The 16,197-nt window shown below is 41.5% G+C and overlaps 1 protein-coding gene across 1 annotated transcript in view; it reads right to left on the bottom strand.

Annotated features, from left to right (window-relative positions):
- lars2 (leucyl-tRNA synthetase 2, mitochondrial) overlaps positions 1 to 16,197 on the bottom strand; it is a 100,862-nt gene that overhangs the window by 64,498 nt on the left and 20,167 nt on the right. The window contains exons 5-8 of the mRNA XM_068001831.1: positions 12,966 to 13,026; positions 11,500 to 11,589; positions 10,275 to 10,418; positions 447 to 554 (exon numbers count right to left, since the gene is read on the bottom strand). Of these exons, the coding sequence (XP_067857932.1) occupies positions 447 to 554; positions 10,275 to 10,418; positions 11,500 to 11,589; positions 12,966 to 13,026 (403 nt within the window). The remainder of the gene's footprint in view (positions 1 to 446; positions 555 to 10,274; positions 10,419 to 11,499; positions 11,590 to 12,965; positions 13,027 to 16,197) is intronic.

Genomic DNA, 16,197 nt, shown 5'->3' with positions numbered 1-16,197 from the left:
CCTCAGCCTCTGCACTGAGCGACTCCTCATCCTCGGCGATTTCAAATCTTCATCTCCACTCCCTTTGCAGTCTCAACTCTGAATTCACTACTCAACTGTCCTCCATATAAACTCTCTCACCCATATTCATGGCCACCCCCTCCACCTTGCCATCTCTCTACTCCCATGGTCTCGATCACTGACAAGGCCTTGTACATACACTTCCTTGTAACCCTCACCACCTGCATCCTCCTGCCCACTTCCAACTCCACAACAACAAAAAAAAGCAACACAGTTTAGCTGTTCATGGTTGGTTAGGAAACAGCAATAAACACCAAGGACAGAGTTTTCTGCTTTTGTGCTCGCCTGCCTATGATTTTACGTCCATTTGGGCGAATATGCAGTAAACTGTGGACTGGCGAGCGTGGAAATGGAGGAGCCTGGCCTGAATCTCAGAAAAGATTTACCTTTAATTCAAAGTCAAAGTAGCATCCAGTGCAAGCCCCAATCCAGTTTGCTTGCATTTCTTTGACACCATACCAATTCGGAAGGTCTTCCAAGGCATCCAGCAAGGACTGCAGAACATAAATACTGTATAATTAAAAATTAATCATACAAATCATATCATTAAAAGTCTTCAATCTAGCATCAAGCACATCTTAAATGTGTACACCACACGCAGGATGTTCATAGTCTCAGACTTGAATGGCTGCCTTAAATAACCATGTCAACCATGCTGATTTATTTGGCCGATTGTCAATAAACAAGCAGGAAAAGCGACCAACCAGAAACCAGCAACCCACACAAAAATAAAATCAAAATCCCTCAATTTGTATTCAACGCTACCAATCTGAAGCCAGCAATGGCCAGAAAATGAATCAATTAAAATAATTTAATTCCACAGTCAGATTTCTTTTAGGGGTCAACCAACTACACAAATGTTAAAATGAGTGTGCAGATAACTTGAATGTAGTTGTTTGATAAAGACCACGAGGGCCCGGAATTTGTTGAAGACTTGTGCCATAGTAATTATGTATCTACGGCATACGCATTATTATGGAGCAGATATTACAGGAAATATGGTGTGAGTGACTTATGCCATTACGTACGCTGCGACATAATTTGCTCGGACTTTTTACAGTGCTCCACACAGACCCTCACTGAAAAAGTTGAACAGCTAATTATCATAGCTCTGCCCTCATTAAAATCAATGGTGAGATCGAGTTTGCTGAATTAACACCTCTGTGATTACCACAGGCACTTAGACAATTACAGAATGGGGCTGGAGGACTCAATCAGTAAAGCATTCAATCGCTCAGCGGGTTGCCTGAGGGTAACATTCTTCCTGACTTGTTCTCGGAACTTCATTTAAATCTTAATCTTCAATTAAGTAATAAAATAAGTATTTTGACAGCCAGGCATGTTCTGATATTCCACCAGGCTAATATTTGTTGAGCTTGTGCACATAGCATGGATTGCAACTGGTAATGAAATATGGCTAGAGAGTGCACGTAGTTTGGGAGACAACCCTATGCACATCGGTCCCTTCTATAATGCCGATTTATATATTTATACTGTTTCAGTACAAACTCAATCACATTAAATACGACCTGGACATTCTGCGACCCCATCCCCACGTTATCAGATTGGAGCCATTGGTTCTAAACACGTCCCTGTTAAAGACAGTGTTGTTGCGTTGTGTGTGGGGCCCCCAGCACCTAGGATGTCTATCAGACATTGGCCCTGCCGCACCCAATTCGCCACTATGCTCGCAGTATTCTAATTATTTTTCCAGCAAATTGTGGCGAGAGTTCACCACTGGAGGATCAGGGAGCACAATGATAAGTTATGGTGTTCATCACCAATATCACCATTGCATCGAATGCAGGACCAATATTTCAAAAATTGCTTCGATAACAATAGAAAGGTCTGTGAAACTTGTCGTACATTATGTAGTGTAGTGATTATGTTACTGAACTAATAATCCAGAGAATGCAAGTTAAATTCCACCATGGTAGTTTGAGAATTTGAATTCAGTTTAAAAAAAAACCTGGAAATAAAAAGCTGCTATCAATAAAAGCTGTCCCATCATAAAAACTCAACTAGTTCACTAATATCCTTTTAGGGAAGGAAACCTGTTGACCTTAAATCGGTCTGGCCTATATGTGGTTGACTCTTAATTGCCCTCTGAAGTAGCCCAGCAAGCCACTCAGTTATATCAAACTGCTACAAAGAATAAGAATGAAAAACCTGGATGGACCACTTGGCTGCGACCTAGGCATCGAATTAGGACAAAACGATGGCACACCCAGCCCAGTCAGCCCTACAAAGTCCTCCTTACTATCATCTGGGGACTGGTGCCAAAGTTGGGACAGCTGCCCCGCAGACTAGTCAAGCAGTAGCTAAACAGCCATACTCACAGAATCATACCTATCAGTCAATGTCCCAGAGTCCATCACCATCACCGGGTATATCCTGTCCCACCAGCAGGACAGACCCACCAGAGGTGAGGGCACAGTGGTATGCAGTTGGGTGGGAGTGACCCTGGGAGTCCACAACATTGACTCCAGATCCCATGAAGTCTCACAGCTTCATGTCAAACATGGGTAAGGAAACCTCCTGCTGATTACCACCTATTGCCCTCACTCAGCTGATGAATCAGTACTCCTCCATGTTGAACATCACTTGGAGGAAACACTGAGGGTAGCAAGGGAAAATAATATATTGTGTTTGAGGGACTTCAATGTCCAGCACCAAGTGGCTCAGTAATGCCACCACTGACTGAGCTGGTCATCTGGATGTGACGCAGGCCTACCACTATGTAATATAGCCTGTAATAATAGTAAAAACATAAGAAACAGGAATAGGCCATATGGCCCCTCGAGCCTGCTCCGCCATTCAATAAGATCATGGCTGATCTTCTACCTCAACTCCATTTTCCCGCCCTATCCCCATATCCCTTGATTCCCTTAGTGTCCAAATATCCATCGATCTCAATCTTGAATATACTCAATGACTGAGCATGCACAGCCCTCTGGGGTAGAGAACTCCAAAGATTCACAACCCTCCGAGTTAAGAGTTTTTTCTTCATCTCGGTCCTAAATGGCCGACCCCATATCTTGAGACTGTGACCCCTAATTCTAGATTCTTCAGCGAGGGGAAACAGCCTCCCAGCATCTACCCTGTCAAGTCCTCTAAAAATGTTAATTTTATGGTTTCAGACATCAGATAATCAAGCTCAGAACAGTTGTCTCTCAAGACTTTTTATTAACAGCAACTCAAAGTACAGAATGGATACCATTACCTCATTCTGGACAGCAGATGTATGGTGCCCTCCATGGCTAGATTCTAGAGTCTTTCTGGCATACAGGGTTCTGGATACCTTATTTTCAAGAAACTAGCAACTGTCCTTGCACAACAGTGACCATGGATGTCTGTGCTTTGACCCCTTGAACTCTCTGTCAAATATAGTTACTGATTTCCCTTTGTTCAGCAAGCCCAACAAGGCCTCTTAGTAATACTTCCCCTTTTTCCATATAGTAGAGTCTAAGAGTTGCAAGGTCACTTGCTAACAAAACTACAGACGGACATTACTCAAAATATCTGTTATTAAAAGTATACATTGAGACGTGACAAAATGACCTTTGTTATTAACAGATGCACATTCCAACATTAGATCATTTGACCAGGCTGACCTGGAGATTGCCGACAGTCAAACTTCTTAACTCGGTACAAACATCCAATAAGTTTCCTATCGTAAGAAAAAAATGCATAGTAGCACTAAACATACCGGCAAACTCAGCAGAATCTCACCGCTCTGCCTCCACAATCAGAATCCTAAAAAGACATGTGACCTTTGCTGAATTTAACAGAAACCTTCACGCCACAACTTATCAGTCCTTGTTAGTTTAAAATTGCAAGACTTCAAATATCAAATTCCAGTGACCTGCAAATCCAGGGATGCAATTTTAGGTTGAATGCTATTGATCATTAGCCATCGAGCTTACTTTTGCCAGTTTTTAAACATTAAAGTAGAATACGAACTTTTTAAAAACTGCAAATAATTAGTTGATACAAGATCCTGCCATTTACAGAACTTTGTAACAATATAACAAAACTCATGTTAATGATCCCCCTTTTCTTGTAAATTATTTCTCTTGTGCACTGTTATGGATCTCTCTCATCATTTACCTGCACAAGACAGGCAGCAACTGCAAGGTACAGGCAGAATATCCAATGACCATTTTGAGGAAGAATATTTGGGTGAAGGATTAAAGTGGTTTGTTAAATAAAGAATCACTTACAACAGTTTTCAGACTATAGTAGACACTGCATTTCCTTGCTAGGCTGGCTAATAGTTTAGCAGAAGTAAAGATTTTATTCTCTGAATAGATAATTCTTCTGACAAGAGGTCTATTCAAATGAGAAGTATTCTAGGTGGAGGGGTGTGATAAGTGGGAATGCACAGGTATTGGATTCAGCAAGAACAAACAAACCTGCATTTATACAGCACCTTTCATGTCCTCAGAACGTCCCAAAGTGCTTTATAGCCAATTAAATATTGGATGTTGTAATACAGGCAAACCCGGCATCCGATGTGCATGTAGCAAGGTCCCGCAAATTGCAATTAAATAGATGACCAGATAATCTGTTTTTAAGTTGTGTTGGCTGAGGGATAAATGTTGGCCAGGATACTGGGAGAACTTCCCTGCTGTTCTTCAAAAAGTGCCATGGGATCTTTTATTCCCACCTGAGCAGGCAGAATAAGCTCAGTTTAACTTCTCATCCAAAATACAGCATCTCGGACAAGGCAGCAATCCTTTAGTACTACACTGAAATGTCAGCCTAAATTATGTGCATGGGGCTTGAACCCATGGGGCACAATTTTAAGGTGCTGGAGGGAAGAATCCAGGGGGGGGTGATTTTGCAGGTGCCAAACCCGGAAGGGAATTAGATGGGAGGCCAATCAAAGCCTCTTCCGGGTTTCGCGCCCAACAGCCAGCATGCCGACAGCAGCTGCACATCCAGGGTTGGGGTTGGGGGAGGGGGGGGGGTGCGTGGAGAGAGAGAGAGAGAGAGAGAGAGAGAGAGAGAGAAAGAAAGAAAGAAAGAAAGAAAGAAAGAAAGAAAGAAAGAGAGAGAGACCTCATCGGCAGTTAGTTTAGAGATTGGGGGGGGCGGGGGTAGTGGAACAAAGATTTGAGTGGAGACATCGGGATCAGAGGACAGATATCGAGATCAGAGTGGGGGGGGGGGGGTCCAGGCAACATCATTTTTAAGGTATGTTTAATTAATTTTTTTGCATGAGTGGGAAGTCGTGGGAAAGCTGCTCAGGTAATGTTAAAATCTTTTTAAACTATCCAATACACAAAAAATAAACTACCTTAAGTACCTCAATGAGGTACATTTGCTCCTTTAATTATCAGCCTGCCGGATTTATGTGGGGGTGGGACTCCCTGGTGACTACTGTATGCACGCACGCAGATTTGCCCGAGTTTCATTCAAAAATGTGAGGGTTCCAGCCGGGATGTCTGGCCGATCCCAAAAACAGCGATTTTGATTGCCCCCCACCCACCCCACCGGTTTTTCCCTTTTAAAATCATGCCCACAATCTCTGACTAAGAGGTAGTCTTCAGCATTTTCCTAAATAACCTGGAAATAGGTTTCATCTCAAAGTTTGCTAATGACACCAAAATAGCCCAGGTAATTAATATGATGGAAAATGGAGACAAGCTAAAGGGAGATTTGGGCTGTTTGGGGAGCTCATCAATTGGCAGATGCAGTTTACTGTTGATAAATGTAAATTCATGCACTTAGGGATACAAAATTACAAACCAGTTATGAGCGGATAAATAGTGCAAGATTGTTTCCACTGGTTGGCAAATCAGCACCAATGGGACACGCACTCAGGACTATCAATAGAGGAAAGAGGGGCAAGTTAAGAGTTTTTTTCCCCACACAAAGAATATGGAATGCTTTACAACAAATGACTAACAATTTTAAAATGAAAATGGATAGGAATTTGAAAAGGAATAAAAAAAGCATACAGAACAGATAACTCCAGCTGAAAAGCTAACACTGCAACAGGCATGATGGGCCAAATGGTTGCCTTCTATGATGTAATTTCTATTAACAGGTCAGAGATCAAACCTGGGCCTCCTCAGTATGGCTCAGTGCCATAACTTGCAGTATGTTTATTCATTGAACCACTGAAGAGCCTCAATCAAGATTTCTCAAATTGATGAGTAATTCAAGGCCACAAGAACCCACCAGAGGTCAGCCCTCGTGGTATCTCAAGAAGATGCTCTTGATGAACCACTGGGCTTAAGAAAGAATATACGTAAAGTACTAATGCAATAGATGGGCTACAATCACAGAACGGCATTTTTGAACACACTGGGGTAGAACTACGGCTGAGATAATGGGCCAGAATTTGTTGTCAAAATAACGGCAAGGCTAATGCCAGTTATTTATGGGTAAATGGTACAGCAACTTCAGGCGAGGAGCAGATGCACAGTTAAATGTGAATATTCAAAAGTTGCTGTCCAAGTTGCGCTGCTCCGCCGTTAGATTCGCGAAAACAGCATCTTGCCCTTAGCCTCCCTTTTTGTTAAATATATAAAAGGATCTTGCTGTATTTGGATTTAAAAAACGTCAAATTCTAAATGTTTTTTTTCTTACTTTTCCTGTCTCTTTTTTCTCTCTCTCACTCTTAATCCAATCGTTCTTTCCCTCTCTCTTTCTGTACCTAATTTGACATTTACTTCACCTTCTTTCTCAGTCCTTACTGTGTTTATTTCCCAATCCTTAAATCTCATTGATTAAGAGATACACAGTTGCTTGCCCTGTTCACTCTGGCTCCAAATGCCCTGGTCTCCCTCACTGTGCCTTTACCAGCTCACACTTTCAGCAACTTTGTGAGCAAATTTTTTTTCAGCTGAAGGATGCAGGGGCAAGTCTAACTAAAACAGACACTGTTAGATGCTCTGCTACAGCTAATTCTGGCCCTCTGTTTCCTTGTGGCAGATGGAATGTTTTAATGAGGTAAGCATCCTTGAGATTTATCATAGGCAATGTCTTGGGCAGACTACCCAAATAATCTAAGACAAAGTGACCATTTTGAATTTTTCTATTCAGGGAAGTTTGTTGAGTCAGGACAGGTCCAGGAAAAGACAGAATCACAATATTTATTTGAGAGGTTGGGGGGTGGGCCATGAAGTGGAGAATAAAAATCCTTCCTTTCTTAACATTCAAGAACCTCCTCTAAAGCATTTGATTGGTGTTGGCTGCTTCCTTTAGGAACCATATTTCCAAGTGGAGGACGAGTGACCTGAATGGATTATCCCCCGAATTCTGAGAACCCAATAGTCAAAGCAGGTCATCCTGCAGTACAGTTTTCTTGATCCAGCAGTCTTGCTGCAACATCCCTTTTATGGTCTGCAAAAAAAAAAAGCAAGACAGGTCCCAACCTGGTAAAATGGCATCACTACTGATGGCTGAGGCAGTACTGTCAACAGGGTGGGATTTTTTTTTCACATGCATCCTGCTGGACAAATTCAGGTATGCTTTGCAAGCCTAAAGGGAATCTTATTAAAAGCTGGTAAAACACTTTTAATGATATCGAGGGGGAAAATTAGAATTCATGGATGGACAGATGGTGATGTGGCAAATTCCATCCCTCCCTGCCACTTTTCTTCAAGCAGAGGCGAGGCATTAAAAGTAGAAGTCTAAACCTAAGAGTACACTAATTCCCATCCTTGTAGGAAAACGTTTTTAGAATTTGGTAGCCACTTGAAGAACAGGACTACTAATCTCATCTCAGCTAAAGTGGTTAACTGATCTCCCCCCATCATAGATGAATCCTAAAGAGCAACAAAGTAAACATCTGATTTTGACATGGGGTTTGAGTGAGCTGCATTAGCAACAAGAAGCTTAACCAAGAAAAGAATTAGAGTTGGGGGCCAGAATAAACATACAGATGTCTCTTACGAAGCGGCGATTTATTTTGTTTCTTCAACTCTCCAGAGTTGGAAAGTAACTTACAGGAAAGACTTCCCAGCCCAGATATGCATGCACACTCTTACTAACTTGACAGACATCAAATTGACTGGAAGTGAGGTTTGAGCTCCTGAAGGTTTCTAACACCTTTGGAGTACTACTGAACCTTTGCAGTTTTCAAATTATATTATAATTAAAGTGTTTTCTGTTATGTAACATCTACAGCAATAGCGTTAGCATATTACATTTTTAAAAATACTCCAGAGACAGCATACCAAAATTACTTTATTAACCGCAACTTTATGTATTGACTGTAATTATAGTTTTCCTTCCATCAGTAGCTCTCCCATGAATTGAGACCTACGTGGCTGTTACAATCTTTCTGCTTCCAAGTTCATAGTGGTATTGCACTTGGAAGTGATACAGGATGATGAGGGGAGACTGGATGCAGAGTCTCCTCTCCTCCGTCTTCAGCATACACCCAATTAATAACAACATTTTAGTTTAACAACACAACCCCTTGAAGCACAGTCCAGTCACACTTCCCTAAATGCTGATTACAAATGAAATCAGACCAATTCATCGACGGCTATCTGATTGAGCACTGGCCGCGTGGGTGTACTAATTATCAGACAAAGCTGCACTCCATGCAGCTGTCAACTTGTACTACTAAATTGCTCATCATCCACTAAAAGCTGACACTATACCTGTTGAGAACTAGCATACCATTTCAAATACAAAATTACTCTTCATTTGTAATTCTGCTGTTCAATATGTTACTTTAATTATAGCTTACAAATCCAGCATTTTAAATTCAGAGCATCAGATTTACATAAGGTGTATGGTAAGAACGACATTTGTACTTTCAATCTAATATACTGCACCACTGCAGCTCTAGCTCGGAAGATCAACTGCAGATTAGGTGACAGCTGTGCTGAATACCTTGGTTTTTTTGAAAGTGTGATTCTGCCCTCTGGAAGGCTCACTACTTTAACCCTTCGCATTCCCATTCCAATCTCTTAGTCTTTGGCCTGTTGCATTGTCCCAACCAAGATAAACACAAGAACACAAGCTTCAGGAAAAGTATCTTATCTTTTGGGCAGTCTGCAACACCCGCAGCTGAACACTGACTTAAGTAACTTCAAACCTTGGCTATATTCCCCATTTTCTTTATTGCAAGTAGGCCTGTCAGTGTCCCAGGAGAGAAGCAGGTTGATGTTCTGGGTCAGAACAAACGATTCTGTCTGGCCAGGGTTGGGGGGCCTGCACCCTAGGTGCTGGCCTGTTTTTTCCTCCTTGCAGAACTGACTCACTCACTGTGTGTTTCTAGTATTTCAGCTTTCATTTTAGACTTGCATGTGCAGGGTCTTAATTCCACCCCCCACCATCTCCACTTTCTGGTCTTTTTTCTTGTTTGGGCCACTCACCGTCTTTCTTATTTGTATGCTCTTCGGTTTCTAACATCTTCCTGACTGAGGTGATCTCATATCGTCTAACATTCCCCTGCTTCTTTTTTAAGCCGGCTGTAGGTCATTAGCTTCCTCTCTGTGATTGGTGTATCTGTGTTTCACCCAACCTCATTTCTGATTCTGTTAATACCCAGTTTATCTTTCAGTTTTCACTTCTGACAATTCTTCTTGAAAGGTCAACCTGTCTGTTCTTTCTATAGGTGCTGACTGATTTGCAGTATACTTACAGCATTTTCTGTTTCAGATCGCCAGCATTTGCAGTTTGTTGCTCTTTATTTGAATGATCTTGATAGTTGCACATTACCTTCATGACCTGAATGTTAATAAAAAAAAAATCCTTTCTCGTCTCTTCCCCCACCTCAAAGTGAATGTCACCAGTTTTCAAAAACTAGCTTCAAATTAAAAACATTTGGGAACCAGGCTGGAGTCCATCATCCTAAACCTGACTATCCTCATCAACATCAGTTAAATTGGAGAAAGTAGCAACTAAAGACTTTCAATAGATGAAGTCTGATATTTACTGCAGGCCTACATTACTACTGAACTTTATAATCTAAATTCTTAATCATTCAGATAGATAATTTAACACAAATTGAATTGGCACAACACATGGCAAAATCTTATCCAATTATTAATTTTTGTGCAGACCGAGAGGGATTTCTTTGATAATTAAGAAAAACTGTTATATTAATTTAGGTGAAAAGTAACCAGTCATGTAGTGCGAGTTGACTCAATACTCTGGTGAGTGAAAATGTTGAACACTTAGTGTACTGCCAGGTTAGTGTTCCTGCTTTTCATCTGTTCTTATACACTTTGTTGTCTGCTCACCTTTGCATAGTTTGTTGTCTTAATGAACCACTGCTTGAGGTATCTCTGTTCAACTGTAGCCCCAGAGCGCCAGGAGCAACCATTCTCATCCACCTGCTCATCTGCCAACACCGTCTGATCCACTGGGTCCCAGTTCACCAGTCCCTGATGAGTAAGCAAATCATGCAGTGAAAAATACATTATAGTCCGATACTATTTAAATAATATGGAATGTATGGAATGGAACTCATTTGCACCTAGTGCAATGTAGCTCTCAACCCAGAAATTTTCACTCATGATGAGTTCCTGACATGCCACCTTCTAAATGGAAGGGTAGTGTTTCCTCCGAAGGGTCAAGGGGAAAAAACATGGATTAACCTAGGATTCTCTCAAACACTTCTTCTTAGATGTTGGCTCTTGTAACAGAGAAATTAAGGAAATTCAGCTGTAACAACTCTATTGAGATCAACCAGCTCAGCAAAGACCAGGAGGCAAGTCTAATCAGCAGCACACCATGTGGTGCATTTACAGATTGAGGTGCTGGTGGGGAAAAACCTGAAAGTTAAATAAATCTGTACTGCTTTAACAATCATTAACCATGCAGATATCATCTCCTACAAAATGTAGAGCCACTGCTTCCTCCCTGAAAAAAAAAAGCCAAAATGGAATAAAATCTTCCAGTCTAATTCTACAGTACAAACTACTAAAATAAAGGTTGCATGGGACTGATGCCAAGGTACTAACTCCACCTCAAGATTCGGATATTAGTTTTAACCACTTGAGTGTTACACTCATCACTTATTACATCATCCGGATCCTGAGACGAAATTATCACCTTACTCCCTGTATTGTACGTGGGTCATGTTATTTCAGTCTGTCGTCACCTTCAACTTATTTCTGGAGAAACTTGCAGGTAACATTATAACCCTTCAATGCTGATATCTTCATTCACTGGTACACAGCGTTATCTGCACCAAGAGCCACTCGCAACACCACAAATAACCCCCAAACTGTGTAAAACCACAATGAAGCTCATACCATCCATTACTAAAAAAAATGCACAGACATGGCGAATGATTTCAAGGCAACAAGTAGCTTGAGTATAACTCTTGTGGTTTACACCATTCGCATCTCGATTACATCACAATGTGTAATTCTCCCTGCTATTCTACATACACTATACATAGATTTGTCATGTCTGAAAGTCCGCACAACACTTCTATGATCTTTAGTGACTGTAACTCACTTCCTTTTGGTAAGCCATGCCAGCCTCATGCAGCTTGAGGAAGAGGAATTGGGTCCATCTGTAATAATCAGGCTGACAGGTGGTCACTTCCTATAGGGAAAATTGAAGAGCAGATAAAAATACAAATTAAAGCAAATTATGTTCTCTATTTAACTGTCATGAATGCACTTAACAATCACTATAAAATCAACTTTCAACACAGGAGGAGGCCATTTGGCCCATCTTGCTTGTGCCAGCTCTTTGAAAGAGCTAGCCAATTAGTCCCACTGCCCTGCAAAGTTTCCCTTTTCAAGTATTGATCCAATTCCCTTTTGAAAGTTACTATTGAATCTGCTTCCACCACTCTTTCAGGCAGTGCATTCCAGATCATCATAACTCGCTGCGTAAAAAGAATTCTCATCTTTCCTCTGGTTCTTTTGCCAATTATCTTAAATCTGTGTCCTCTGGTTACCGACCCTTCTGCCAGTGGATACAGTTTCTCCTTATTTACTCTATCAAAACTCCTCATAATTTTGAACAACTCTATTAAATCCCCCCTTAACCTTCTCTGCTCTGAGAGCAATCCCAGCTTTTCTAGTCTCTCCACATAACAGAAGTCCGTCATCCCTGGTATCATTCTAGTAAATCTCCTCTGCACCCTCGCCAAGGCCTTGACATCCTTGATTGGCACCATCATCATGGTGGCTCCCAATTTGTGGATTATGTTTTGGGGAAATATACAGGAGGCTCAAAAGAATTCAGGATGCTATTTTTGCACTGTTCGTGTTTGTACTCCATAAGTGCTGCAAGTCACACTCAGGTCAGAGTTTATCACCATCAGCAAACTCTGGCGATATGGATAAATGTAGAATATGTCGTGTGACATTAAGCCTTACAGATCAGGAAGGTAGCAAGTTTGATCCCACATCTGTGTAGTGATCCCATTGCACATGGCAGTGGAGCCAGTGTTGATTCTGATGCATATATTTTTGGCCCCAGTTCAATAACTAAATGCAACCTTTGCACAAAAACTGTTTAAGAAAATTTGTGCTCATAACCAATAACTCATATATAATCTAGAGAGGACATTTTTTTTTGTTTTCATAAGCATTTGATTATTTTTCCCTCTCTATGTAAGCGACTCACACCACACCTCAACCCACCCCACCCCTCTAGCCAAAAGAGCAGTGAAGCAACTGGCACCTGGGCAATTGACAATTTCCCTCTCTGACTATTCACTGTGGTGGATGACGTCCTCTTGGGTGATGTTCCCTCTGATTTTTTTTCCTTTGGTTATTGTAAATTAATTTCTAGATATTGCTTTATAGTCAGTCACATGCATGTGCCTATGTTAACGCAAAAAACAAATGTTCATCTATTATGACTTCTAGCCCTTTTCTTTTAAACGGTATTTAGATCAAACAAGCGTTATCCATTTTTGAAACATTTCAGAGGCCAACAACTAATATTTTATTGTAGTCACTCACCTTCTTCCAGTCAAAACACAGACCTAGGATATCAAGCTGTTCTCTCATGTGTGAAATGTTACTGGAAGAAAACAGATTGCACTTAATGAAAGTTATTTAATTTTTGTCAAAGTAGTTCCGAATACTTTTATAGATTCAGAGAAAAGTACAGCAATGTTACAAACCTACAAGCTATTAGAAAATCTGGTGTATATGTAGCATTGGTTAAAAAAAACTTGAGATTACCAAGCAGCCAAATAAAAACAGTTCACACCAGTAGTTGTCAGTTAGGTTCGCCGGTTGTAGGAACCTGCATGAAAGTGCAACTGATGGATCAGATTCCAAAAATTTCAAAACAATTGAGGGGCAGGTCGATATTGGGTATTCAGTGCTGAATGACTCTCCTCCTGACTCCCCAAAGCCTTCCCACCACCTACCAGGTATAAGTCAGGATTATGATGGAATATTGTCCTGGATGGGTGTAACTGCAGCAACATGCAAGAAGCTCGACACCATCCAGGACAAAACAGTCTGCTTGATTGGCACCAACATAAACATCCAATTCCTCCACCACCAGCATACCGTGACTGCAGCGTGCACTATCTACAGGATGCACTGCAGCAACAGGCCACAGTTTCTTCGGCAGCACCTCCCAAACCCATGATCTCCATCACCCAGCAGAACAAGGGCAGTAGGTGTATGGGAAAGCCATCCCCTCTAAGTTCTCCTCCAACTCACACACCATCCTGACTTGGACATATAAATCGCTGTTCCTCCATTGTTGCCGAGTCAAAATCCTAGAACATCCTACCCAACAGTACTGTGGAAGAACTTTCACCACATGGACTGCAGCAGTTCAAGAAGGTCCACGGAGGACAACAAGAGATAGGCAATAAATGCTGGCCTTCCAGCAACATCCACATCTAAAGAATAAATAAAAAAGACCAGTATGCTCCTTAGTAGCATTATTCTTCCTGTTTCATCATTGCAATAGGTTAAAGCAAGCTTATGAAGAGCATTTATACAGGTAATAACAACAAAGTGCTGGAAATACACAGCAGGTCAGTCAGCATTTGTAATGATTGGCAAACTACTTATTAGAAAATTATTTGACGATATAAAAGATCTCACTGAGGCAATAGAAAGGCATTAAAAGAATGTGCAAATAGTTAACAGGATGAAGACATGGAAGAGATTCACGTACAGAAAAGGTTGAGAATTAGAGAATGGGAAAAAAAAGAATAAACTGCAATTGCAGGAGGACTGGAATGAAATCAGAAATTGCTGGCAAAACACAGTGGGTCCACCAGTCCTGGAGAGAAAAAAAACCAGACCAACACCACGCACCCAAGATCCCCCGCCAGCACCGAATTTTGATTAAAGCCTACACCCGAAATGTCATCCCTCCTCCACATCACCAACACTCTGGTATAAAGAAGATGGAGGAACTAAGTTCTGAGATTACTAAAGTCAGTGTTTAGACCAGTGGGCTGCAGACTGCCTAGTGGAAAGATGAGATGCTACTCCTGAATCTTGCGTGGGGCCTGGTTAGAACAGTATAGAAGGCCAAAGCCAGAGAGGCTAGACTGAGAATGGGAGGGAAAGTTCAAGTCAAGACCCACAGGGATATTAGGGTCACACTTGTGGGCAGAAAAGAGGAAATCATTACATGAGCAACAAATACAATATACTAGATTGGAAGAAGTTTACGTATGTTGTCTCAGGTGGAAGGAGTACTTCGGGCTCTTACAGTGGTTTGGAAGAAGAAAATGGACAAGCTTCGCATCTCCTGTGGTTGCACAGAAAGGTGACAGGAGAGGGGCAGTTGGAAGTAGGGATGATGGAAGAGTGAGCAGAGGTATCATGGAGGGGACAGTCCTTCTGGAAAATGGAGGAAGAGAAATGGAGGAACAGACGTGTTTGAACATAAGAAATAGGAGCAGGAGTAGGCCACATGGCCCCTCGAGCCTGCTCCGCCATTCAATAAGGTCATGGCTGATCTTCAACCTCAACTCCACTTTCCTGCCCAATCCCCATATCCCTTGATTTCCCTAGAGTCCAGAAATCTATCTATCTATCTCAGTCTTGAATATACTTAATGACTGAGCATCCACAGCCCTCTGGGGTAGAGAATTCTAAAGATTCACAACCCTTTCAGTGAAGAAGTTCCTCCTCAACTCAGCTTAAATGACCGACCCCTCATCCTGCGACTATGCCCCCTAGTTCTAGACTCTCCAGCCAGGGGAAACAACCGCTCAGCATCTACCCTGTCAAACCCCCTCAGAATCTTATATGTTTCAATGAGATCCCCTCTCATTCTTCTAAACTCCAGACAATATAGGCCCATTCTACTCAACTTCTCCTCAAAGGACAACTCTCTCATCCCTGGAATTAATCTTGTGAATCTTTGTTGCACCACCTCTAAGGCAAGTATATCCTTCCTTAGATAAGGAGACCAAAACTGTTCACAGTACTCCAGGTGAGGTCTCACCAAAGCCCTGTACAATTGTAGTAAGACTTCCTTACTCTTGTACTCCAACCCCCTTGCAATAAAGGCTAGTATTCCATTTGCTTTCCTAATTGCTTGCTGTACCTGCATGCTAACTTTTTGTGTTTCTTGTACGAGGACATCCAAGTGTCTCTGAACATCAACATTTAATAGTTTCTCACCATTTAAAAAATATTCTGTTTTTCTATTCTTCCTACCAAAGTGAATAACCTCACATTTCCCCACATTATACTCCATCTGCCACCTTCTTGCCCCTCACTTAACCTGTCTATATCCCTTTGCAGACTCTGTGTCCTCCGCACGGCTTACTTTCCCACCTAGCTTTGTATCGTCAGCAAACTGGGATACGTTACACTCGGTCCCTTCATCTAAGTCATTAACATAGATTGTAAATAGCTGAGGCCCAAGCACCAATCCTTGTTGCATCCCACTAGTTACAGCCTGTCAACCTGAAAATGACCCGTTTATCCCTACTCTTTTTTTCTGTCTGTTAACCAATCCTCTATCCATACTAATATATTACCCCCAACCTCATGAGCCCTTACCTTGTGTAACAAACCTTTTATGTGGAACCTTACTGAATGCCTTTTGAAAATCCAAATATCTACATCCACTGGTTCCCCTTTATCTACCCTGCTAGTTACATCCTCAAAAAACTCTAATGAATTTGTCAAACATGATTTCCCTTTCATTAAACCATGCTGACTCTGCCTAATCATATTATGATGGTTCTAAATGCCCTGT

The sequence above is a fragment of the Heptranchias perlo genome, chromosome 2 (assembly GCF_035084215.1).
Source record: "Heptranchias perlo isolate sHepPer1 chromosome 2, sHepPer1.hap1, whole genome shotgun sequence".
NCBI lineage: Eukaryota > Metazoa > Chordata > Chondrichthyes > Hexanchiformes > Hexanchidae > Heptranchias > Heptranchias perlo.
This window is presented reverse-complemented; position numbering and strand designations above follow the sequence as displayed.